General features: G+C 37.0%; 1 protein-coding gene across 2 annotated transcripts; it reads right to left on the reverse strand.

Moving 5' to 3' along the window:
• Nucleotides 1-15: 15 nt before the first annotated feature.
• On the reverse strand, nucleotides 16-27,889 carry LOC306854500 (NADPH--cytochrome P450 reductase-like). Of its 2 annotated transcripts, none has more exons than XM_079392591.1 (16): nucleotides 27,845-27,889; nucleotides 24,250-24,442; nucleotides 13,182-13,230; nucleotides 12,771-12,899; nucleotides 12,542-12,691; nucleotides 10,499-10,623; nucleotides 8,941-9,030; nucleotides 8,655-8,753; nucleotides 6,957-7,073; nucleotides 6,691-6,809; nucleotides 6,414-6,595; nucleotides 4,412-4,561; nucleotides 2,930-3,197; nucleotides 1,229-1,374; nucleotides 776-861; nucleotides 16-699 (listed from the first exon to the last, which is right to left on the reverse strand). In XM_079392591.1, the coding sequence occupies exons 2-16, from the start codon at nucleotides 24,423-24,425 to the stop codon at nucleotides 555-557; spliced, it is 2,031 nt and encodes a 676-aa protein (XP_079248717.1). In that variant the 5' UTR covers nucleotides 24,426-24,442; nucleotides 27,845-27,889; the 3' UTR covers nucleotides 16-554. The 2 variants fall into 2 exon arrangements, with proteins under 2 accessions (XP_079248717.1, XP_079248718.1); XM_079392592.1 differs by having other exon boundaries at nucleotides 27,734-27,851.

Here is a 27,889-nt window from a genome sequence, read left to right on the forward strand (position 1 = left end):
GAATATGAGAAATAATGCAATGAGAAATTAACTTTACTGGGCACTTACAGAATAATGAAATCTGAAATGAGCTTACATTCATATTCAGCCATAATAATAATACTAAAAAAAGTGACAAGAAAAATGTAGACATTCAGATGCTTTTACTTCAGAGAACTAAACTGAAAAGCTGAAGACTGAGAAGTGAGCAAAACACTCAGATACCAGTCGATCCCTCATCATACTCCTCCAGGAATCGTATTCTTTGCATGTTTAAAACCACTTTCATCCAGTTCATAACAGTAACAGTGAGTTAAAGTCTCCTCGTGCTGACAAAGTACCGCTACAGCTCTGCACACACTGTGTTTGGTGGATGCTAAAAATGACCGTATTTCTGATTATAAAGCTTCATGCATATGTATTGGATTAGTAGGTTAAGATCATGATTCTACACAGGATTTCTCTCTCTAGCGAATGAGGTCGTGTGTGTCAGTGTTTTCTCTCTGAAGGATGACAGACTCATCCTATAGAAGCACACATCAGGAATGTACAGAAGGGGAAGGAGGCGAGCTGGTTTAGCTCCAGACGTCCTGCGAGTAGCGTCCTTTAGTCATGAGTTTCTTGATGTAATCCACCGCTTGAGTGCGGCTCATTCCTCCCAGCTCCTCGGCGATCTCGTAGAAGGCGTTCTGGACGTCGCGAGCCATGTTACGCGCGTCTCTGCGGAGGAGAATGACAGGTAGTGTGAGAAAGACGCTCTGTCTCTCTGTGATGTTTTGATGTGATGTTTACGCACCCGCAGATGTAGATGTGAGCGTTGTCTGTGTGAACCAGCCTCCAGACGGCCTCCTTGTTCTTCTTCAGCAGATGCTGCACATACACCTGGAGTAACGAGGAGAGTAATTTAACACAACAATGACTTTAAATGATTGTTTGGGGGGTAATTTCTCAGTACAAATTAATGTGCGATTAATTTGATTAATTAATCAGCACATCATATAATTAATTAGATAAAAAATTGTAATCGCTTGACAGCCTTTAGTTTGAACACAATTGATAAAACAGCTCATTTAAGGATGTTGATGGATCGACACAGTTTTCTTGTTCCAGACCCGTGGACTAAATATTCCTGTTAGATGACACAGCAAGGGCATGCTGAATACCTTCATGCTCTTAATTAGAAATACTATTATCAAAGGTATTTTAGGGGGATGCTTTGACGCTAGACGTAGCCTAGCATGTGCGCTACCTTCTCTGCCTGGTCTCTGGAGAAAGCTACATTGAGTGCCGTCAGAACGCTAGTCTTCTCAAACTCCTCCAGTTCCTCTCGGTACAGGAAGTCCTCGTTTTTGTAACGGCAGCCATAGTACAGCACTGTCTCTCCAACGTCCTTACCTGCAAATGGGAAATCAGGATATTAATGGCATGACAGTGGGCTTGCTGAAACCCTGGACTGAACCGAACGGTTACCTCTGGCAATGACGGGTTATGTATGAGTGGAATAGGGTGAGAGATGCATACTGTAGCTAAACATGGTATAAGTGCAATAAGTTCACAAATGAGAATTCAGTTCTGACAGTTTTCAGTGTGCAGACAAAGTGGTGCGTCACAGCATGGTTTAATATGTTTAAAGGAAGAGTTTGTAGATAAATGAAAATTAGTCAAAAAATGTAATTCACTCTCAGGCCATCCGAGATGTAGATGAGTGTGTTTCTTCATCAGATTTGGAGAAATGTAGCATTGCATCACTTGCTCATCGATGGATGCTCTGCAGTGAATGGGTGCCGTCAGAATGAGTCCAAACTGCTAAAATACGAGTCTATAATCCATAATAATGCTTCCTCGAGTGTAAAAGTCCATCTCATGTTGTCTCCCACATCTAAATTCACCTGCATATTTGTTTAGGTTTGTAAACGGCGCTTGATCTGTGCAGATTTCTCTCCTGATTCAGGCCACTGGAGGAAGCCTTATTATGGACTCGCATTTGAGTTAAAAACGTCTTAATTCTGGATTTGTTTCAGCTTTTGTCTTCTCCAGATGTTAACTGATGGACTGGAGTGGTGTGGATTATTGTGATGTTTTTATCAGCTGTTTGGACTCTCATTCTGACGGCACCCATTCACATCCACTGCTGAGACACTGATGCAGAGACACATTTCTACAAACCTGATGAAGAAACAAACTCATCTACAGCTTGGATGGCCTGAGGGTGAGGACATATTCAGGAAATTTTCATTTTTGGGTGAACTATTCATAACTATAACAGTCAAATACACCAAAGTTGTGGCAAAATGCCTGTCTTGGCGAGTATTTGCATTTCTGCAGACAAACCTGCCTGAAGAGCTCTTTACTTCATTTGTACATTTGATCTATTATATTTGTCCTGTTTCATGCAATAAGATTCTTTGCTATTGTTTTATTACTGACTGTTTACCTGTCTTCAGTAATCCACAGAATGTTTTTCTTATATTAGGCTATCATCATTATATATCAAATGTATAATCGTACATTTCAAATTAATCTAAAATATTGCCATCGTAACAACTTTCCAAAAACAAGCACTCCTAATGACGCATTTTTCATTTTGCCTCACTTTAGCATTTTAAAATGATATTGCATTATTTGAAAAATCAATTGTGATTGGTCAGTATAATAATGAGCCTTTATCCTGTCTTTATATGTCTCCACTCACATTCATGCAGTGATAAAAACTCCCCTGGACTACAGTGTATGAGAGAAAAATATCACTTATATGCTTTATATTATATGCACCCGATATGAGCACATAGGGAGTAAAAGGATCAGAATAAAAGTCCAAAGCAATCACGTTCAGTTTATTTTGAATACATTTACGAGATGGCTCAGCCTCCTTTTGCCTCCTCTGACTGTGATACTGAAGAAATACTCACAAATGTTGAACCCGAGGAAGCACTTAGCAGCGTTCTCCTACCTTGCTCTTTGAGCCAGCCGCGCTCCTGAATGAAGCCCATGAAGGGGGCGATGCCAGTGCCCGGGCCGATCATGATCACTGGGTTTGAGGACTTGAAGGGCAGGCGGAACTGAGACTTGCGGATGTACATGGGCACCGTGGCCTTGTGTCCGTTGTCGGTTGGCATCTTGTTCTTCAGCCAGTTAGTGGCGACTCCTTTGTTGACCCGGCCCGTCTTGGTCTCGTACTCCACCACTACAGCACAGATGTGGATGCTGTTGGGATGAACCTGTCACAGGCAGAAAACACTTCAATACACAACAGAATCATCCGTGCAGAAAAGTTACTTTTTTTCCATTTATAAATTAAACAGAGATGGGATGTCTAACAGAAGTTATTTGCATTCTCTGTACGGTGTAAGGCTGAAATGAGTGGTCAACATTATCGATAGTTTAGCCTGCAATAATGCGGTTTGACCAGTGTGACGCTGCCCTCCCGGATGTAATTCAAGAGAAGACACAGCGCTTCAGAGCAAACGCAGCCGAACCTGAAGCTGCTGCGCGGCGTTTGGATGAGTATGTAAATGAACAGTTTATTTGCAAACACAGATAACTCAAAAATCATGTTTTTTATTGTTATCATTTTTTTATTGGGTTATTTTTTAACCTAATCAAAATAACCCGACTGCAGTTTGATTGAGATTAATTGGAAAGCACAATGAAAAAGCATGATTTTTGAAATCGAGTTACCTGTTTTTGCAAATTAACTCTTCTTCCCTCGCAATAACGAAATAAACAACAAAAAGTGACAGCGGTGAGAAAGCAGCAGTTAAGAAAGCATCTGATTACAGTGATGTGGATGTTTGCAGGAGCTCTGCAGTCCGCTACTCCAGTAAAGTCCAGTCACGTCACATTTATTAATATAGTACTTTATGCAATGGATAGCCTTAAAACAAGCAGCTTTACAGCATTAAACATGAAAAACCAGAGTCAGTGGCGCTTCAGCTACAATAACGACTTGATTTTCTGTCATACAGCAGCTCTTCAGTGTGGAGCCAGCTAATGATAAAATCTGTTTATTAGTGGGAAAAAAGTGATAGTTATTGGTTAGTATAATAATGAGTTAGTTATAGATAGTTACTTATTAAAGTGATAGTTTGGTTTGCAAACTATTTTGATTATCATAACCCTATAAGGTTTTTTAAGAGAGATTCTGCTGTGAATAAAATAGCTTATCCAAAAATAAAACGTCTTATCTTCATTTTGCTTATTATATGACTTACAAATGGAGATGTTGATATCATTTTTTATATCAAAATAACTCAATATTTTAACTAATTGCAAAAGCTGAATAAAGTCTACTGATTAATCGATTAATCGTTCTAATAATCGGCATTGCAGCCCTAGTATGGTGGAATCATCACTGAAGATAGCTAGAGAAATATTATTATTTGCAGTTAACAAGCACATTCCATCTTGAACATTAAAGTAAACTGTCTCTGACCTTTGAGGAGGATGCGATGGAGTAGTAGCGGGCCTGCAGTCGAGGCAGGAGCTCACAGAGGTGATCGATGGGCGGCCGCAGAGACGGCAAATCCTCCAGAACAGCCAGAATATTCCTACACGAGTCCAGCACCCAGCTCTGGTACAACGCCTGAGAGACGAGAAAGACCCCGTCAGATATCCCACTGCAGCAGAAGTACAGTCGAACTCACAGCCTGCATTAGACCCCACCACTCACACAGAAATAGGACTACGCAAATCTTTCATAAAACATCAACTGATAAAACTTTTAACACTATATAATATTCACATGGAATTAAGTTGCATTGAAAGATAAAAACTTCTGTGATGATGATGCTTTGGCTTCCATTTTAAACATCAAATGTCCTTAAAAAAAAAAATCCACAAATTATGACTTCTATAATATGTCAAAATAGATGTGCCTTTCATGCCAGAGAGCATTTACTGATTAAAATATAATCTATTCTGAACAGGGGAATAATAAACATAAATATCATTCGTAATTCGCTCGCACCACCCTATTTTGGGTAAGCATAGGAAAAACAGCACTTCTCTCTAAAGACATTTGAAGTAAACATATGCAAATCCATACGTGTTTCTTCAGTGACAGGAGTTGTTTTTTCTTCAGTGGATACATAAGATGCTCATTTCATATTAAATAAAAAAATTGGTCACAATTAATATATTCATATTATTCAAATCTATTATTCATAATAACAGATTTTATAATAACTAATCTAATGATTTGATATTATAATAGCTTGTACTGTACAGTACTGCATGTTAACAGCTCACGGTAGGTTTCCGTAAAATAAGAATGTTATGTAAATGATTGTTATATAATTGTTTATTAAATATTTTATTGAAATAGTGTTATTACAATAGTAATATTTCTTATTTAGTTTATTTCTTAGCAATAATCATCATAATTATCATTGGTCATATTAATATATAACCTAAAACAAGCACGACAAACCTGGCGTTCCTCATAATGCTCTGTTTCTCTTGTTTTAAAAATCACATTTTAACCATAAAAATTGCAGTTAATACTTTATCATGTAGAACGGTTATTGACGGTTATTTGTCAGGTCATGTTGCATTGTGTTCTGCATCCCCAAGGAGATTTATTAATGAAAAAATATACCTTGCTGTCATGTTCTAGCCTTGTTATATTTGTCTTTTAATAAAAAATCGAACATTTTATGCCCTTATTGTTTCCCCCATGGTTTTAAATATCAATCATTTTCAAGGCATCACTGTTAGTAACTCCAGTGCTGTATAGGGTTGGGTATCGTTTGAATTTTATCGTTTATGATTCTTAACGATTCCTAGTTTCGATTCCAATAAAAAAAAACAGTTCTTTGATTAACATTAATGACAGACAGCTCGTTAATTAGGCTGCTGTCTCTTTAACACCCAACGCACACGAGCGGATCTATAAATACTGTACATGTGCGTTTTCTTTCTCATCGGTTTACGTTCACTTAAAGACAAAAACGGCTGTGTTTATGATAATATATTAACAGTTTTCTGCATACTAGTCGATAAGTATGAAAGAAGTCAGTTCCGGCTCGGAACAACCGGTTCTGCAGTGAAATGCACGGAACGAACACAGGCTGGGAACCGAGACGCTGTTCTCTGTGCTCGCACTTGTGCTGCATGCAAAGAAGGCGCAAGTTCTTTCCGTTCCTGCACTTAAATCGTTTTAAATCGCATTAAAATGCGAACGCAGGAATCGTTACGCAGAACCGAAATGCACGCATCTTATCGAATACCCGGTTCTTGGAAATTTGGAACCGGTTTTCCATACCCAACCCTAATGCTGTGACAATATTAGTCCCCAATAACAAGATCACACACATTAATACTACCACTAACACTATTAATAAACATAATGTAACTCTCTACTATTGTCATTATATCACAGTATGTTCCTAAATCACTGAGTGCAGTTTGCGGCTTGATTTCTGCAGTGATCTTACTTTGCCCTCAGGCGAGGAGGAGGCCATCTTCCTCATGCTCTCCTGATCTTTGGGCTCGGTGGCGTACTGCGCCAGCTCATAAAGCACGTTTGTGCGCGGAGGATTGGTGATGTCCAGATAATGCGTCAGAGCGGTGCGGTACGTGGTGGGACAGGGGAACGGATGCTTCTTATTGGACTCCTCTGAAAGGAAACAAACACACACACACATATTTCAGCTGCGCGGCTTCAGCAATCATAACAGCTGGACAGACATGAATGAGCCGCTCATGTCATACCGTCGAGGTTGTTGAGCGAGATGACCGTGTCGAGGTCCACACCGAGGAGGTCACCGATCCTGTTGACTATGACGCTGTCATTGATGGGATACACAGCCACATGGTCCCCTGACTCATACCTACACACACATTCCAACATCAGCCATACGTATGATGAAAATATTTTGTATTCAACATTTTGAATGCAGTTCACACCGGTTATCAAGTGAATGGTCATCCTGGTTATCCATCTCTTCAAAAATCAATAAAGATATCAAAGGTGATACCTGATTTTGGAGCCTGTGATGTCCAGCTCCAGGTGCATCAGGTGTCTGTCTCCGGCCTGATTGAGCTTGCGGTTCACAGTGACCGGAGCCAGGAAAGGGTTCTTCGAATCGAAGGGCCTGTGAGAACAGACAATGAATGACAGACAGTAAACCATGAAGTCTCTACCAGGGTCAGAGTTTAACCAGGGCTCAGAGCAAAAACTGCATTTTTTGCACATTTTTTTCTTTTATCTGTCATCTAAGATCTGATAGTATTGTATTTAATAACATTATATTATCATATTATAAGAATCAAACCTACAATACAGATTGTGTCAAAGCAGCATCACAGTGATAAATGAAAACAACAGAATCATTTATGGAAAAGTGCAATAAAAACAGTCACATGATTCAGCTCGAGTCAGTTCAGTTCATGAATCATATTTTAATTGTGATCACGATTTCTGCTTCTCTCAGTTTACTAAGCATGATCCTCTGCATGATTTGCCCGCCAGTTATTATCCTGTAAGCATTTCATTTCATTTGGCAGTTGCTTTATCTTGCATTAGTAATTCAGTGGAAACATTGATTTTGAATGAAGTCTCTTCTGCCCACCAAGGCTGCATTTGTTTGATCAAAAATACAGTAAAAACAGTAATATTGTGAAATATTATTACAATTTAAAATGCATGTTTCCTATGTGAATATCTATTAACATGTAATTTATTTCTATGATCAAAGCTGTATTTTCAGCATCATTCCTCCAGTCTTCAGTGTCACATGATCTTCAGAAATCATTTGCTGATTTTAAATAGTTTTTGCTTTTTAATATTTTGAGGAAACTTTTTCAGGATTTGTTGATTAATAGAAATGCAAGAAAACAGTATTTATTTGAAATAGAATCTTTTGTAACATTATAAATGTTTTTACTGCTACCTTGAGCAATTCAGTGCATATTTGCTAAATAAAAGCATTCATTTCTATTTAAAAAAATAAATAAATAAAACACACCAAACATTTGACTATATATCACATTCTATATCAGTTTCTGCATAAATGCTTAAATATGAAGCAGCACAACTGTTTTCAACATTGATAATAATCAGAAATGTTTCTTGAGCAGCAAATCAAACCGTGATCATGTGACACTGGAGAAATGATGCTGATGATCACAGGAATAAATTAGATTTTAACATATATTCACACAGAACACAATTATTTTAAATTGTAAAAATATTTGATAGTATTAGTGCTTTTACTGTATTTTGGATCAAATAAATACAGCCTAGGTGAGCAGAAGAGACTTCAAAAAAACAAATATATGCATGGTTTCCAAACTTTTATTAAGTATATTGAATATTCACTGTCTCATACAATATGCAAGTAATTTAATTTGATATTTAACAGCCATAACACACATTTACTTTGATGAATTAATTCAATGGCTTGTGGTTGGAAAGTAAATAGCACGCACTCATAAAAGTGAAACTGGCCTCTAAAAATTCATTTCTAGGGGTAAATATGGTCCCTTCATAAAAACGTTTCCACAGTCTATATTATACGCAGATAAAGTATCTTACACAAACATTACGTCTCCGTCCAATCAGACTAGGTGCAGCTGAAGTGTCTGTTCTGTCATCATGGTTCATTGTAAATGTGAGAGGGGCTTCAGATGAAGCTGCTGTTGGTCTGAGAAAGAGAAGGAGGTGCTTTACTCACGGCTTCTGGTTCTCGAAGCTCTTGAGGCGACCCAGCTCTCCAGTGTAGATCTTATTCATGTTCAGATCGCTGTGTACCTTCAGCTCATACTGACGGATGCTGAGAGACACAGAGAGACAACAAACCCATGTGATCAAGAGTTTACTGACAGTCTATTCTTCAGTTAGTCTGGCTTTCAGTCTGTAAGAGGTGTTAATGAGCAGAGCAGGGCATGTTCTCCGCTCAGGTCACTGTGACCCGCTAAACAAAGCAGGAACGAGCTGAAGAGATGACTGAGCATTCAGACCTGGATTCTTCTCCCGTCGCTTCGACTCCAAAGTGTTCACACACAGCCGGCCAGAACTGCTCCCTCCACGACACGAAGTCCTCCTCAAGACTGAGAGAGAAACAACCACAAAACATCATTACATTACAAACACTTCTGCACATCAGTTATTCTCATCAAGAGCTGACTTGACAGTCCCACAATTCATCATATTGAAATTTGAAAGTAAACAACAATGGCTCTCACTCACTATGAACAGGTGCACACACACACACACACACGTTTGTTTTGTGAAAAGTGGGTTCATCCCATAGGAGTAATGGTGTTTATACTGTACAAACTGTATGTGTTATTGCCCTACACCTAAACTTACCCCTCACAGGAGACTGTGCATTTCTACTTTCCCCCAAAAAACTCACTCTGTATGATTTATAAGCGTTTTGAAAAATGGGGACATGGGCAATGTCCTCATAAGTCACCTTCTGCTTGTAATACCTGTGTCATACCTGTGTCATTATACACATTTGTGTCCTCATTTGTCACAAAATTGCACACGCACACACAAATACACACAGAGACATGAATACATTTGTCCTTAACCTAGTGAATGCATTATAAATGAGAGATAAGATCATGTGAAAAACTCAACAGGCTTCATCTTTATAGTACGGCTGCGTGACAAACTACATATCAAGATCACAATAAAATAACGATGATAAGCTCTGGACATTTTAACTCTATACGGATGAATCTAGCAGATGGTCACACAGCAGAAACAATCATAACATCAGCCAGTGCATGCGGTTAATAAGTCCATGTCCAACCCGTCAAAATAAAGGTTTAGTGTAACTCGAAGAAACCACGACAAATATATTATATACTACATGTACTTTTCAAAATAATAATCATAATAATAATAGTAGTCAGGAAAACCAAGAATTTATCCACATTTTAATTTATACAGTTCTGCTGTGTAGCATCTTATTTGACAAAAAATAAATAAATAAATAAAAAGGCAGCGTTTTGTTATACATTTTCATTTAATTATAAAAGGCTGATTAATCTTTATAGATTAAGATTTATTCATTCAGTTACTAGACACAATATTTGATTATAAATTTGAATTAAATCAAACAAAAAAAAAAAAATGAAATCAAATAGAAAAAAGAAATATAAAACGCATTTCATGGGCCCTAAATTAAAAGGTATCTGATTCTGTGGAGCTTACAGACACATGGAAAGTATTTCCTTCCCCATTACATGTAAAGAAGTGCTATGATACACGTAAATGCCAATATCACATTTTATTAACACAAAATAAATATTGTGAAAATATTTAAGCTCTATCACCCAGTCCTGCTTTCTTGTTTGAATGTTTGGTTTCTCCCTTGAATTTCAAAATAACAAGAAATGTCATGTTTGGCATAAAATGTAGTGGGAAAAGAATTAAGGCATTTGGCTTTGAAACGTAGTGAAGTAAAACAGAGTATTTTCAATTTGGGAAACATAAAATATTTCAGAAATGTGAGCACAGCACCAGCAGATGGTGGTCAGACACATACTAATCAGCGCCACTCACTTTCCGTCGTCGTCTCCCATTCCCAGATCAAAGATCCGCTGCGCTCCCAGCTCAGCCAGTCTCTTGTCCACATACTTCCCCATGGCGTTATAGTGCTCGTACGTCTTATTTCCCAGCGCAAACACCTTAAAAAGAAGTTTTAGAAAATACATATTCAAATGGATTGCTCTATAACTATACCTTATATTTCTTTTATTCACCTGTTATTAAGAGCACTAAATAAATACAAGTGTAAATGTGGTCCAAGACTTTCTTTAAATTGAAACCAGATATAAAATAAATGTTAACTGAAATAAAACAATATAACAAAATATAATATAATCACTCAATCATAATACTTTAAATTGATTTTGGCCAAGGAGACATTCTCATTTGTATTTAGTTTAAAACTAAAACAGTAAATGAATAAAAACTACACATTAAAAAAATAGAAAAAAAGAAGAATTTTAACTAACATTAAAAGAAGAGATAATGCAAATTATAAAAATAAAAACATTCAAAATATTAATAAAAATGATGATAACTCAATTATACTAAAATAATACATTTCCTGACTATCAGAAATAAATATTTATTTTGAGTTATTGTTTTAACTAAAGATGCATTTAAATTCATGATATGTGACTATCATTTCTGTGCTTTGGTGTTAGATTTGTAATTTTTTAGCTTGACAGAGCAAACAATGTTGCTATATGAAGAAAAATCCAGGTTTTATATTCAACATAAAAATGACAGCATGTGTGTTAGGAATGATCTGAAGGCGAGTAAATACTTAAAAGGGCTTTTCACACTGCGCTTAACCCCGGGTTATCGTCTAAACACGTAAGAAGCGTTACCCGGGGTTATGAAACCCTGCTCCGGAGCACGGTTGACCCAGCGTGGCGGTGCTAAGTTTGTTCAGTGTGAAACGGAGCGGTGCTTGTTTGTTGCTGCTGGACGCTTGGCAACAGACAGCCAATCAGAAATTGAGCAGCGAGGCTCGTGTCACGTCAGTAACAGGAAACGCACATCGTGTAAACAGCAGCCGGTGAGAAGAACATGCAAATAAGAAGGTTAACCCGGGTTAGGAATGTAGTGTGAAACGACTGTTAATGAATAACCAGGATTAACAGTTAACCCCAGGTATAGTATGAGCAGTGTGAAACATGAATACAGATAACCCAGAATTACATTTATCCAGGGTTTAGGATGACCCAGGGTTAACTATTTCAAGTGTGAAAAGCCCTAAAGAATGCTACATTTTGGGTGCACTGTTCCTTTAAATCCACTTTGCAGAAGTCACTCAGCCATATCTGTAGTGAGCACTTCTGCTAAACCTGTGAGCTTTAAACCACTGATTCTGTTGAGTCACTGAACTTTGCACAATGTCAGTGTAGTATGCGTTGAGAAAGCTGTCTGAGACTTTGGCTTGTGGAAGTATGACACAGCATTCCCCAGATGTCATGGGTTTTGTTTGCTCAAGCGTACGCCGGAAAGCACCTAACGTATTAGAAACACATTGTTCCTGGAGCATTTGGTAAAGTCTAAAAACCTCACAAAGTGCTTTGACCACTGCTTAAATGAAACATCACAATAATCCACACCACTCCAGTCCATCAGTCAACATCTTGAGAAGACAAAACTGTGTGTTTGTAAGAAACAAATCCATCATTAAACAGGTTTATCTTTAAACCATCACTTAAAAATACAAGTCCATAATCTATAATAACGCTTCCTGCAGTGAAAAAGAAAGCAACATTATGAATTATAGACAAAAGTTTAGCTGAAAGCAACGGTTTGAAGTAAAAAAAAAACATGTTTTTGTCTTCTCCAGATGTTAACTGATGGACTGGAGTGGTGTGGATTATTGTGATGTTTTTATCAGCTGTTTGGACTCTCATTCTGACGGCACCCATTCACTTCCATTGCTGAGACACTGATGCAGAGACACATTTCTACAAACCTGATGAAGAAACAAACTCATCTGCATCTTGATTGGCCTGAGGGTGAGTAAATGTTCAGGGAATTTTACCCTTACTATAATCCCTGTGGTGAGGAACTCACTGTATATTTAACTCCACTGAAGTCGGCATCACCCTCCTGTAACCAGTCATAGAAGTCCTGAGCATTATCGGTCGGGTCTCCCTCTCCATACGTGGCCATGCAGAAGATCGCTATCGAGTTCTCAATCTCAGTCAGACGGGAGAGCTCACTCTGCAAATACAAGCATGTGTAAACAAACACAAACGGAAGAGGAATGAAGAGCTGGTTTTCATCCCACTGCATGTATTACCAAGTCATATTCCTCTGGATCCGCTACCATTCCCTTCATGCCGTAGCGATGAGCATCTTTTGCCAGTCTGTTGGCAAACTCTTCAGCCGTGCCCGTCTGTGAGCCGTAAAACACCACGATGTTCTTGCCCTAGAGGGAAATATTAAAATCATTACTTCATGTACACAAATGACTAACCCACAAGATTCAGTCAGTTCATTTGCATTCGACCATGATTAACACTTCTTTGACTTCAATTGTAAAAACAATAACATGTTTCAGAAAAATAACATTTTTCTTTTTTTCAGCCAATTCAGTTACAATATTTGACCATTTGACTGCCTAAAAAAAGATTTGTTTAATGGCCAGTTTCGTTTGATCATTTTCACATATCAACTTCTACTGGAGAAGAGGAGGGTAAACATCTCTTACCGTTTTCTTCATTTTGTCAATAAAACTGGTTTCTCTAGTTGTTTGAGGCCTACAAAACACAGGTCATACATCACTAATAATTACATTATAAATGACCATGTAAACAAATATTGACAAAAAACCCTGAAGTTTCAAGCACTTCTGAAATCAGAGTAAAACACTGCATCTGTAGCTCTTCTCAGTAGATCAGTCCCGAGTACAGCTGATTAAAGGCTTCATGTTGTTGCCAGTGAAACCAAAAGCACATTCATGTAGGATTTATTGTCATTTACACCTGAGTTTAAATGGAGGAGACTTAAGGAGACCTGTTATGCACCTTTTTGCAGCATCTAATATAAGAAAGCAGAAATGCTGTTTTTGTGCATGTCTCTTTAAACGCAATAGAACAGTCCAGAATAGGGCTGTTCCTTTACAGCTCAGTCCATGTTTAACGCTTCTCATAGCTATGTGAAAAATATCTGTCTGTCTATTCACATAAATTGTATAACTGGAACAGTTCATTGTTGGAGCGGACGAGCAAATGAACAAATGAATTAAGACATGTGGAGTTTTCCTATTTTAGTCACATTATCGAGGTGCAGTACAGACATATACACGCCTTAATAGGGATGTAACGATTACCCGCGAGCCTCTGTATAATGCATATTAAAGTTCATAAGTGCAGCGCTGCTTTGTTTACAGCAGAAAGCAAGGAAACGCTTGAAGCGCCACCTGCTGGCAGAGATTGAATCTGCGTCTCATTCAGCTCGTCTGCGGTTTCACTTCAGGCAGAGATTTTTTATATAAACAATTACACAAACTTGAAGTCAGACCATTCTGTTTTTGCTTCAAATTTCGAAATGATACAAATCTAATTTTGATTAAAAGCTGCTCATGTTGCATGTATGCAGCATCTTTGCTTGAATCATGATTAAAATACTGTAGTTGCCTCTAATTTTAAAGCACAGACAAAGCCTTATTTTGTTTATATGAAGAGATTTATTTTATTTGTGTTAGTTATTTATTTGATTTGGGGTTTGTTATATAGTTTTGTTATTTATATTTACATTATATTTATATTTAGTTATTTAGCAGAGGCTTTTATCCAAGGCGACTTACAAATGAGGACAATAGAAGCAATCAAAACCAACAAAAGAGCAACAACATGCAAGCGCTTTATTAATATATTATTATAGTGTTATATTTCAGTTTCACAAAGAAACGTGCAGCAATTTGAAAGAAACACATTTCATTTATAATTTGTCTTAAATCTCATTTTGTTAAATCGTGAGTTGAGTGTATGTTACATCCCTACACCTGTGATCAAACAAAAGAGCATGGTTTTCACTACGCCGTTCTCTGTTTGCACGTATAGCAGGACAAATAATTAACTGCACTTAAAGTTTTCTTAAAATAAAAAACGAAACACCCAAAACTGTATATGGCACCATAACAAAGACGAACTGTATGTTTATGCGCAAAATTCTGGAGGGGATGTCGGGTGCCGTTAATCGATCTATGCACTATAACACGTGAAACGGGAACATGAAAGGATTATTCTACAAGCAACTCATGCAAACATATAATCATAATATTGTCTTATTCAGAATAAGGTAAATAATTAGATTCCTGATGTCCATGTAAACGTAGTCACTGATTTTGTGAATCCATTAGAATCGTTATAAGACATGAATAGATGTTTTTGTGCACCCCTATTTTTGAGGCATCTCTTCCTCTTCTCTAAAGCAGAGGCCCCGCCCCCTTTCTGCGTGTGTCCCGGGGGCGGGGTTTATCAGGGCTTTGACATCACAAACCCGGGAAGTAACTCGTTGTAGTCCCTACGGGCTGTTTTTGTAGGCATTAATCTGCCATAATTTTAAAAGACAATGTGTCCGTTTGCATTGAACTTTCAGCGCCGCAACTTTGCAGATATTATTTACGCTCAAACAACAACATTATACACTAACTAACGTTAAAAAAGTGAAATTGCAATCAACCACCCCTTTAAAGGTACAATTCTCACTATTACCAAACCATTAACTACAGCTTTTGCCTCAGTAAACTCCTAATCTGCTGTTTATTAATAGTTAGGTAGCTGTTAAGTTTAGTTATTGGGTAGGATAAGGGATGTAGAATATGGTCATGCAGAATATGTTCTTTATAAGCACTAATAAACAGCTAATATGTTAATAATAGGCATGCTAATAAGCAACTAGTCAATAGTGAAAATTGGTCCCTATACTAAAGCGTTACCGAAGTTTGCAATTCTTCAGTTTCATCTGGAAAATTTTTACATCCATCTTTACATCAACTCTCTCTCTCTCTCACAGAGACTGTAAAACACAATTGTTCAAGAGTTCAAGAGAGTTCAGTGAATAGAAAAAGCATGAGAGACTTTTCAGAGTAAAAACTCTGGGCTCACGGCCAACTATTGCACAAGGATGTGAATGGTGTGATTTAATGAGTGAAAACTGCTGCTCTTAAATGGGAAACACCAGTGTTTTAAGCATACTATTGTCCACTCAACAAGAGAATGATTATTAGTCTTTCATTAATGCTGAAAGAAAATCAGCAGCACTTTTGACGATCAAATACAATGCGGGCTAAATTTATATCTATAGAGCAATGATGTGATGTTATACAATCAAAGCTTGTTTTATAATAAAAATAGTTATTTCAACCAAACTGCTTTGGAAAAATTTTGTAATTATGTTTTTTATTGTGTACTTGAACAAATTGCGCCTGTATGGAGACCAAACAGACACACAGACATTACAAACAAGATTTCCCATGTTAGCTTCATTCTTTCTCCGTCTTGTGGGAGCAGAGCACATTCTGCACGTCTGTCTCTTCTGACTCACTCGGTTCAGGTCATGAATGATGATGTGAACCATCTGAAAGATCATATTCAGACATACAAAATCATCCAGGACCAGGACTGAGAACCAGAGGGACTACTTCACCAAACACTCACCTATCGATGGCGACCAGCCGGTCCTCCGGTAAGGAGAACACACAGCCCATGATCATATGAAACACGTCCAAGGATGAAGACGCCAAGACAGACCCGTCACAACAGAGACGAACCGTTAACTACAGAGCACACCGGAAAAACAAGCCACCGCCAATTGCATGTGAAGGAGTCCCTCCTCCATCAGGAACCGTCTGCAGACGACTACTGAGACGGTGAAGCATCATGTCAATTCCCTATGCTCTCCAACATGTGCACCGGCAACATCTGGACTATCAGGCAAGCCAAACACTCATGTAAACAAACAGAAAACTTGAGAAAGGTCTTTCATCCTCTCATGATCCCAGAGAAAAAACAGAACAGTCCTTTATCAACAGTTTCTTAAGACAGCGACTGAGGTCAGGCCCCTCCCTCCGGAGAACAGGGTCGCCGTGGCAACCACATCTATCATAAAAGGATCCTCCTGTGACAGGCCAGGCAGCGCGAGCAGCGAGACAAATTGGAAATGGTTTCCACATAAATGGGGAGGGAGAGAGAAAATAGGCTGAATATAATGGAGGGCTTGTGCTGCGCCTCAACTTTCCACCTCTGTCACAGCTCAGAGAAAGACTTGGCTGGCCTCGCCAAATACAGACTCCATCTGAAAAGATTCAGATATGAATTCTGTTATGTTACTTAAAGTTGTGCTTATGAAAGTATATCATATATATGTATATTTATTATATACACACACTTTCATAAGCACAACTTTAAGTAGCATATCAGAGAGAGAGAGAGAGGATGTACTTTGCCATCTCTAACAGCCCAACTCTTGAGCTAAAATGTGCTCACCCTCAGGATATGACATCACATAAAATCACATTTTGCTTAAAAATTACTCATTAAAAAAAAAAAAAAAAAGAGAAACAAATATAATGAATTGTTCACAGTAAGATCGAGAAAATGCATTTATTAAAAAGGATAGGGTGAATTTTCATTTCAACTTTGACTTTAAGATTATATATTTCTGATGGCCTTGCTGGCAGGTTATCTTGGTCATAGTCGATTAAAAAAAATATTGAACAGCACTTTAACAGCTGAACGCATGCTTTCCTTTCTTCAAAAAAAGAAAGAGCTCTTCTGTGCATTTTATTTAATGAACGGTCAGCTATTCTCTACAGACACAGACCCAAATTCAATTTCTGCTTTCGTCACTAATTAGAAGACAATATCTGTGAAGCGGTTGTTTTGTAACATTAGGGGCTGGACTGATGAGTGCAGATATCTGGAAGACAATAACAAGCTTGATTTACAGGCTCATTTCACAAATATATGTGGTGAGCTAGGGACAAAAGCACAATCGTTTAGAGTTAGAAAGAGTCATTATGGCAGTAAAAGTCATTCAATGATTCAGATGTTTTTTGGTTTTTTATTTAAGACAAATACACTACAAGATTTTTCAAAACCTTTTAAATTAGGCATCAAACACTTGTATTTTCAGACATATTTCATGATTTAAAGGAGAGATCACGTGCCTACTGTATATATGCACAATACTTCAGAGACTGGTGACCGTCCATTGAAAATAATGCAGGCGGAAATCTGATTATGCTACTAATCATAGGCTGGATATGACCTCACACCGAATGTAATAAAGGTCTATTAGTTTGCATTTACACTCTTAAGACTTAACGCACATATCCATCCTTGCCCATGATTGAATACAACGCTCAATGCTGCACAAACATGGTGGAAATATTAATCTCTGAAAGCAGCGGCCTACCAGCTGTCACACTCATGAGACGGAAACGGGAAATCGACTTATGTGTTTATAAAACAATCTGTGATATTCACAGAATTCACTAATTCTACATCATCAGCAAAGATATTAAAATAACATCACTAAAACCCACTATATACCATCCCTACAACACATACACCATTGCATAAAGTTGCATAAGGCCGTGTGTTTTTGATGAGAGGCAATCACTCCAGCAGACTGTGTTTGTGCTTATGCAGTCCTGTCAGTGCAATAATATCCATGACAAGTCTGCAGATCAGCCTGAATCAGCCAAACAGGCAGAAATAAATGGAAAAATACAAAAACAAAAAAACATTACAGTTTGTGTTAACAAATTAATGCCACAAAAACATGCAATTTATGTTATTATTGCAGTTAGAATGAAAAAAATTTTATAAAATCGAACTAAGCATGGAAGCTTGTAAACGCAGGCGATTATCTTTTCCAGTTTAATGGCGTTAAACATATTTAATGCAGTTAACGCAGGGTAGGGCCACCCAAAATCAAAAATCTGTTTTGTACCTTTAGCATACTGACGATCCCCATGATAATGCAGGTGGTAAAAGAGAAAGCCACATGAAGAATTAAAGCTCATCACAAGTAGCTTCGCCACAAGCAGATATATAGATATATAGAAGGTGCACGGAGTCATTCACGCAAACACAGAACACCATCACGGTAACACACGATACTTAAATGCAATAAACTTTCATTAAACAACAGAAGTAGTAACAAAGCCCAAATGTACATAACAAAAACTATTAAAAAACATGATTGTTTAAACAAAATACTTTCAAATGCGGAGTGTCACGCAGGGAATTCTGGGAATATCAGTTTTTGACTGTACATTATACATGGATTTGTTAGTTTTACTTCTAAAAACTGTACAATTAACAGCATTTTACTGTAAAATGACATGAAATGTCTGGTTCGATCTTTTACAGTTTTTCCCAGTATATAGTCCAGGAACTCACTGTTAACATATTAACAGTTTTTTTCAGTTTACTAAATTTGACAGTTAAAATTACACTTATTTTTTTTACAGTGTAATAACCAGCTGCTGTGATGTCTGTTCATCAAAAGAAAAACGAGTAAATCAATCACTTTTGTAGTTGATTTATCAATCACTAATGTTAGTATAGTCGATATTTATGGTTAAATATTAGGGGAAAAAATTATAATTTCCTAGAGATATCAGTAGTGTTGGTATCAGTGACACTCGCCTTCAGTCATAAACAGATGCCATTAAACAAATATTAAAATATACTGTCTTTATGTTGTTTCTACATTCATTTGAAGATAGAATGTGAAAATATTGCACTATAAATGTATATATTAGGTGGGATTAATCAAGATTAATTGTGAAGGAAATTGTGTTTAACACACAATTCTGACTTTTTTATTATGTCATGTTTTTAAAATTCATTTTTGGTAAAAACTCAAACTGTATTTGGCTTAAATCTCTTCGAAAGAGGTAACTTCTGCAGCAACACGACTGGACACAAGACACATGATGACCAGTGGTGTTTGCCATCAGCATGGTCTCGTAGACTTTGATACACACACATGTGAGGACCACACCGCAAATCTGTCATTCAGGACAAGACTGAACTTCTTATTAGAAAACGGTCTGTCTCGCCACTGGCAGCTTTTTTCTATTCATGCATAGAAGTACAGCTTCTACCTACTTCAAACAAATGACTGAAATCACCAAGCCATTTTTGTTTTGTGGGGGAAAAATGTACACTTCTCAAAGAAAATCCACACCTGGCACAGGTGAACAAGATAAAAACGGCAGAATGATGTTGGATAGTAAATGGTTAGAAAAGAGCATAATGAACGATGAATGTAAGCTTGACATACTTCTTTTACAATAAACATCAGGTTATAAGAGATCAGGATGCAAACAAAAAATAAAAAAACTTTGTATTTTTAGATGCATTTATTCTTTAGAGTTGCTCAAATGTAAGAGACTGAAGAAATAATGACTAAATGTTATTGTATATTTACTGTTGTTTAAGTGAAGATATTCTATGCATTCTAATCTTGCATCATGCAAACACCGCGAATAAGAAAAGGGTGCCGTACTCCTCTACACATAACTTCTTTATTCTGATCATTTAAGAAGGCAGCTGCATGATTAATCATTGAAGGATCTCGATTCAAACAACCATTTGTTCATCAATAACAACGATTCAGATATTTGTATGTAACCTTTGACAAACAGAGTCACAAAATTGAAAACGCTGGCAATCCCACTGACCCGAAATGGTCTTTGCAATCATACAGAATGTTGTATGTTATAATCGCAGAAGTGCTAGAAAAAAGCTCGTAGTTTCTGTTTCAAACACATTTGTGGCATGTATTTGTGCTAGTTTTCTTTGACACATCTAAGGTAAAAAACCAAACAAGACAGAGGACAGTGTTAGTCTGACATCGAAACGTGTGAAAAGAAAAGCAGACACTGAAAACAGACCACAGATGAAGACAAGTGTTGTTTATTCACACAGACTGATAACATCAAACACCATTTCAGTGCATCGAACAGCAACTTTAACTGCAGTTATCCAGAACATTCAGTGCTGCAAACAGAAGTGACTTCTCTCATTGAACATGCTAGATAACACAGGTACAGCTTGATCTCCAGAAGAACGATAACCATGTTAATGCTGAATTGATTATTGATTATCTAGATTAAAGACACATCTCTTCAGCCAAGCATTCACATAATGCATCTTATAATCCTGTACTGCAGTTATATCTGATCAGACGTACATTATTATTATTCTTTAGCTTGGGTTGAACAAATCATTTCTGCTTAGATGGAACAGCAGCTACGCTAATCATGTCTCTATTTGTTTCTCTGTTTCTCTGATTAACATCCCGAGGTAACTAGGAATTACAGACGCTTCAGTCTGGATCCAACCCTTAAATGATCTGAGATGACCAAACACCCGAGAAGAGATGATGCCAACCCCTCAGAGGACCTCAGAGGATGCCAACCCTCAGACAACATACAGAATTACCAAATTGTGCCATAAATTAAATATATTAAGTTTCTAAAATATATAAATATATTGTAGAAACTTAATTTCCTGTAAAGCTGCTTTGCAACAATTTGTATCGTAAAAAGCGCTATATACAAATAAACTTGAATTGAATTGATTCAAAGTTAGGGAAAGTAAAAGGAGGAGATATAGTGTGGAGATTAGGAAGTAGGACATATTAACTATGAGTGACAGCTGTTCAGTGATTATAAACCGAGCACTCTTTGCAGCCATTACTTTATAAACAAATAAATAAAAACCCAAGAGAGATTTGTATTCTTATTTGGTGTGTGTGCCACTGAGCTACAATAACACAGATCTAGTCTATGTATTTACTCATCTCACTGCACAAAAACAGATTCAGTATTCCTCAAAATGAATAAAAACAGTGAAATACAAACTGGACAAACATGTATGCTATTTTTCATGCAATCCAGAATAGCAGCACAGCTGAAACGTTTGTTTGAGTTTTTTGAATTTACATTTTCTTCATCCTGAGGCATATTCATTTCACTTTTGGTGTGAAAGAGCGTTTACATTTGCCAAAAATATAACTTTTTTATATTGAAATCAAGCAAGCCCAGCCCAGATGAGAAAAGGTAATGCAATGCATTACTTTCCATACATGTAATTAGTTTCTTTTAAAGGAAGTAATGCAATATTGTAATCATTACTTTTAAAAGTAGCTTTCCCCAACATCAGCTCACACAATTCCTCTTACACAACCACACGAGCATCAACGATTTCTCACAATGGGGGGAAAAAACACTTACAAGCTCGTACCACAGCAAAAACTGCACCATGTACGCCCGGTTTTTTCACGCGGCCCCTCCTCCTCAGACTTGATGCACACACAGGTTGCCAGATTAACGACACCAACGGAAAAGAGCGCACATGACGATGAATGACATTAAATACTCTGTGTTTTCAGCCAACTGGCAACCCCGGGGTGCTGAAATACAATTGGGTAAACTGGCAGTGGGCGGGTTTCACAAACTAAAACAGAGACAGACATTCTGGCCTGGAACGCACATTTTCAAAGGAGAATAACTGACTGTAGCATTGTTTTTCAGATAAACAAGTATGCTAACTTAGCATGTTTCTTAAATATCTGCAAACAGATTATGGTATTTTTATGCTTTAGTAGAGTCAAAAACTTACATACAGCACCTTTAAAGCAATCACCCTTAATGCAATTTTACGGAGGGGAAAAGTGCGATTGGGGTAGTTCTGGTCTAGTTGTGAATAGTACTCGTCAGTGGTGAGCGGTGACTTTTTTATCTGGGTATGCTGAGTGATAAGAACCCTTATTAAATCAGCCGCAGGACAGCAAACCAATGAGAACGCGCTACAATCCTGACGAGTCACAGCGATAGAGCGGAGACGCCAAAGCTGCAGAGAATCCACTCGCCTGGAGGCAACCACAACCGACGTAGATTTACTGAAAATTACTGCCGTTTGGCAAATAAATCATTTTATGTACTTATTCCTAACTCTTTAAACTTTAAGTTACATTTCAAATGACAAGGGATCAACTTATAATCATGTTTATATTATTTTATCCCATGAACTTATTCTCTTGAATGGCCTGGGTATGCGGCGCATTCGCAGCTTATATGGACAGAACGCCACTGGCTCGTTTTGTTTCATGGACCTGGCAACCCTGGGGAATACTTTCCAGGATTAAATTAACGAAATAACGGATGTGGGAAAATTAGGTCGGTTAGAGGTTCTGAATTTTGGTATTGATTACTTTTCAATTAATTGTCCAGCCCTAATGAATGGGCTTTTTAAAAATATATATATATTTATATCTCTGTCGTTCTCTGATGCGGCATTTTAACGTAAATTGGCCATGCACAGACAATATTCACTTACTGACCTTAGATTATTGTAGAAATTAAAGTATTAGATTAGATCACTGATCATTATAAAAGTATGTTTATGCATGTTTAAGTAGATGTAGAAACCAGACATAAAAAATAATAAAAAAAATAAATAAAATTCACACACATCTGTAATGTTTTCACGATCTTCTCCTCCCGTGAGAGTCTAGTCTACCTAGTACTACCTCATAACGCTGTAAGACAAATATATTATGAGCAATTTTAATATGTTTTGTCTTTTTTCCCATTAGCGACACACAGAAATGCTTTGCAGAAACACAAAGGTCTGAATTAAACATATTTTAAGACCATCATAGCACTTGCATAATATTGCGCTTTTGTTGATTTTGATTGCTTCCATTGTCCTCATTTTATAGGTCTCTTTGGATAAAAGCGTCTGCTAAATGACTAAATGTAGACATTTATGGAACTTATTTTTCTTTTTCTTGCTGTCTGTGTCTGAAGCCAGGAGATGTTTAATGCGAGAGAGATAAATGAACCACAAACGTATCCTTCAACCATGATGACGCTCTACGGTTTATCTCACTAACAGCTCAGGAGTGACTGTAATGTCTGGCATTGAGTAAGACTGAGACCATTGCCAATGACACTATTCAAGGCTAAACAAGCAATAAACATTCCCTGCACCTCCAGCGTCAGCTGAATCAGCTACGGCCCAGAAAACACAGACTGTTTCCAGGAGGACTGAAGCGTTTAACCAGGAACACTGCAGTGATACTGACCTTACAGACGCCAATTTACTTTCTTCTCAGCCGTGAAATATTTCTATCTCTGAGGTTATATACATAATTATACTTTTATTTCTCAAGAAATTAGATTTTGAAACAAGAAAATGAAGCCTACTTAAAGAGAAAAAAATAAACCGATTACTTCTAAACTTCTCATAAATGTAACACCAGATTTAAGATGCTTGTATTCAAAAAGGAGATAATTGTGCTTCGTGTCCCGTTTGTGGACCACGACTTTGGATCAATCGCATTTATTTCAAGAAAAATAATAAAAATTTATATTATTATTATTATTGTGAGAGTGACAGCAATTAAAAATTATAATTAAAAAATGATACTGTATGAACACAATGTCTTTACAGCATAAATTATTTGGCATAACATCGTGGTACATGTTAATACTACACAATTTATAATAGAATTCACACTGCAGTCGATTTACACACAAAAACAATTCTAATAACAAGATGCATTGCCTTATAAAAATATTATAAAAAATACAATCTTTCAATTTTGGGGTGAAATATGACCCAGCAATTTCTGGACAGTTTGATTCACACAGAAAAAAGCTAAAAAGTGTTTCCAGTTTTGCATTCTAACGTTCTCCCGCTCCTCATTTAGGAGAAACGATACAGGAGCGGTTTGGAGGTACTTACGTAGACTCTAGTTTTTTGAACTCCGGGATGGGCTCTGCTTTTTTGCGGAAAATCAGCCAGTAGATGAGCAGCCCAGCAATGAGCGAGAAGAGGAAGACGTCCAGGTTACTGAAGAAGGGCTGGTCCTCCTCCATCAGCTCCGACTGCGCGGCGGGATCGGCCTGTGTGTCTGCCATCGTTACGCGGAGCGCCGCTGCGAGAGAGGAAACACTCACAGAATTAGCAGATAACATTATGTGTCACTTCAGCAAACATAGTAACATCGCCACATCTGATATCAGGGCTGGGCGATAAATCGATAACTATAATTATTGCAATATAATTTCTAAATAAAGCGATAATACAAGTTCGCTAAATGTTTATGCACCAAAAGTAGAACGAAAGAGCAACACACAGAGCATTTATTAGCTCGGATCAAAGTTCAAACGGCAGCGCAGAGCAAGCTCACGAGAGACAGCGCTGACAGTCAGAAGCCTTTTTAATCTACAAATACCCATCATTTACCATGGATTTACTGTAGTAATACTAACTGCACCAAATTTGGATCAGGTTCGATTTTCTGCGTTTTTGCATCCGTAACAAGGAAAGGATGACGAATACGAAAGGACCTTAAGACCGAAAGTTTCATATGCGGTTTTTCGTATTCGTCATCCTTTCCTTGTTACGGATGCAAAAACGCAGAGAATCGAACCTGATCCAAATTTTTTAAGACGAACAAAAGTTTCGGAGGCCGTGTGTAAACGCGACTGACACAATGTGAGGTCATATTTATTTTTTAACACGCGAAAATTTCCAACTTGCGATGACCTTAAATGTTTTTAGACCACTGTTTTTCATACAAAAACCTAGAAACCATATAGATATATTTTTACTATGGTATTGATTTGTGCTATATGAATGGTTTTAACTGTGGTTATCATCATGATCTAAATCAGGGGTGCCCAACCCTGCTCCTGGCGATCGACTGTCCTGCAAAGTTCAGCTCCAGCTCTAATCAAACACACCTGAAGCAACTAATTAAGGTCTTCAGGATCGCGTGACAATTAAAAGCAGGTGTGTTTGATTAGAGCTGGAGCTGAACTTTGCAGGACAGTCGATCGCCAGGAGCAGGGTACTAATGGTTCATTTTAATAAAACTCAAACAGTCAGAATAATTCAATTTCACCATATAAAAATGCTACAATTTTTACAGATGAATTTAATAATGAACATAAATTTACATCTGCATCCCAACTCAAGCTGCTACTACTATCAAATGTGCATTTCAGACAAAATATATATATATTATTATTAATATTAAAAGGCGACAGAAACCTGTTTCTTTATTTGAAACAATATCACTCATTAGAACTTTTTCTATTAAGATTTTTATTTTGTAAATAACTGGAAAAGTGTAAAGATTCAAAAAACATGAAGCGTTTGTCATTTTCTGGCAATAAAGAGTCGTTTAAAACCACATTCGATGGTCTGGTTTCTACAACTTTCACTTTGAAGCAAAAATCTGGCTTTAAACTAAAGCCTAAACTAAAAATAGGCTAAAGATTTGACATTTTTCGTGATAATTATTGATAATGACAATATGAAAAAACATATATTGTGATCATTTTTTTGGCCATATCGCCCAAGCCTATCATATCTATATAGGTGTAATGCACATGTAATCATACATTTAGTAAGAATTGTATCTAAAGTAAAGAAAAATAAATAATAAATAAATAAGGCATGCACTGGACTCGACACAATATTGCATATAATATCATTTTTATATAGAAACTGTTGTTGTCAAGTAAGCTTCATTTATGATGTGCCTCCATTCAACCCTTATGTTGTGCTGAAAATTTACCTAATTTGGTGTTCCTGGTCAAACATTACCAGCCAACTGCTTGTAAATCGCTTGTTATGCTATATTTTCATCAAATCTTGGCTTCACTTTTTTGTCCTTTTAAAAAAAATTTACTTAGCACAGGTTTTGATGGATCCAAGATGAATCACCTCAGTTTCTGAGTGAAAAAAAGCATTATTTGTGGAAAATGTTGGCAATATTCACTCAAAAGCAGAGGTGCATGAGGTCTATGAACAATCAGCTCCAAAAACAAACGCAAAACCTGGTAACAAATACGAGAAATTAGATATTTATAAGCAATTTTCGTAAACCTGTCATTTAAAAGGAATTTTATTTTTAAAAATCTCCACGTTTCAAAAATTATCAAACATTTTCTGGGAAGTTGTTATACCCCGTGTGAGCAAAGTCAGTAAGTTTTAGTCCAATGCAATAACATTAACTAGCCTTTTCGGTAAAAACAAACTCCTCGACAGGTCAAAATGACTGGAAAAGTCAAATGTCAAAACAAACTGATCCAAGCAAGACAATCCAGCTACGAAATTTACATCAACCTTTTTTATCACCCATTGACAAACACTACTATTATCTCACTAGCAATGCCATGTTCAGCCTCCAAAGTCCACATCGCCACCATAGCAACTCATCTGTGTGTCCCCATCATAATAATCAAGAAGACATAAGCTGCGTGTTTGTAAGAAACAAATCCATCATTAAGAGGTTTTTCATTTCAAACCATTATGGATTCATATTTTAGTTTTAAGTATAAAACATCTTAATGATGTTTTTGTCTTCTCCAGATGGACTGGAGTGGTGTGGATTATTGTGATGTTTTTATCAGCTGACTCTCATTCTGACGGCACCCATTCACTGCAGAGCACTACATTACTACATTTCTCCAAATCTGATGAAGAAACAAACTCCTCTACATCTCAGATGGCCTGAAGGTGAGCGAATATTCAATTAAAGTAAATTATGTTTTACATCTGAGCATCTAAAGGAACATCTAAAATGCGAAATAACACCTTCAAATGTTAGGACTCCAACCCGAGGCTGTCTCGTGACTTAACTGTTAACATGACTGGCCATATTTCATGCTTCCATCATGAAAATTTAAAATTTGGGAACCATGCATTTGACAAATCTATCAAAGCACACGTTTGAATCTGCTTTGTCAGCATCAGAGAACATGACCTAGCTCTAAACTACAATATCACAGTCAACACAGCAGACCAAACTACTAACTGTGATGGAAATAAAGAGTTTAGGTCAAGCTTTTCTTTGCATATATTTTGTACAGCTAATTACTTATTGTATTTAAGTATATTAATAGCATTTTTAAGCAAGTTTGTACCAAAGTAAAGGAGATTCACACACTCTTCTTACATTTAAAACATGCAATTCAACTAATTATTAACATCTATACTGTCTGCAATCTCAATAACGTAGAAAACAACTTAATAACCCACTTTATTTATTTAATTTGCAAACTTGAAAAAGGTGAATTATACTTAGAAAATCAGCATGCATGTTCTAAACTGTTGATCAAACACGAAAACTTTAAACTGTAGAATTAAACGCATTATATTTGCAGTGTTGTTGACATATTTCTACAAAACTGAGAACTAAAGACACAATACTAACCCACTGCCAATCTTTAGCGGCATCTAAATGCAGACATTACCGCGCAATATCTAATAAATGCAAGTTATGTTGATAAGATGGTTTGAAGACATGTAAGTTTAAAGCTCTTACCTGCTTCACTTGAGCCCCGACCAGCGATCCACGCGATGCGGAAGC

Source organism: Barbus barbus (assembly GCF_936440315.1).
Source record: "Barbus barbus genome assembly, chromosome: 34".
NCBI classification, from domain to species: Eukaryota; Metazoa; Chordata; class Actinopteri; order Cypriniformes; family Cyprinidae; genus Barbus; species Barbus barbus.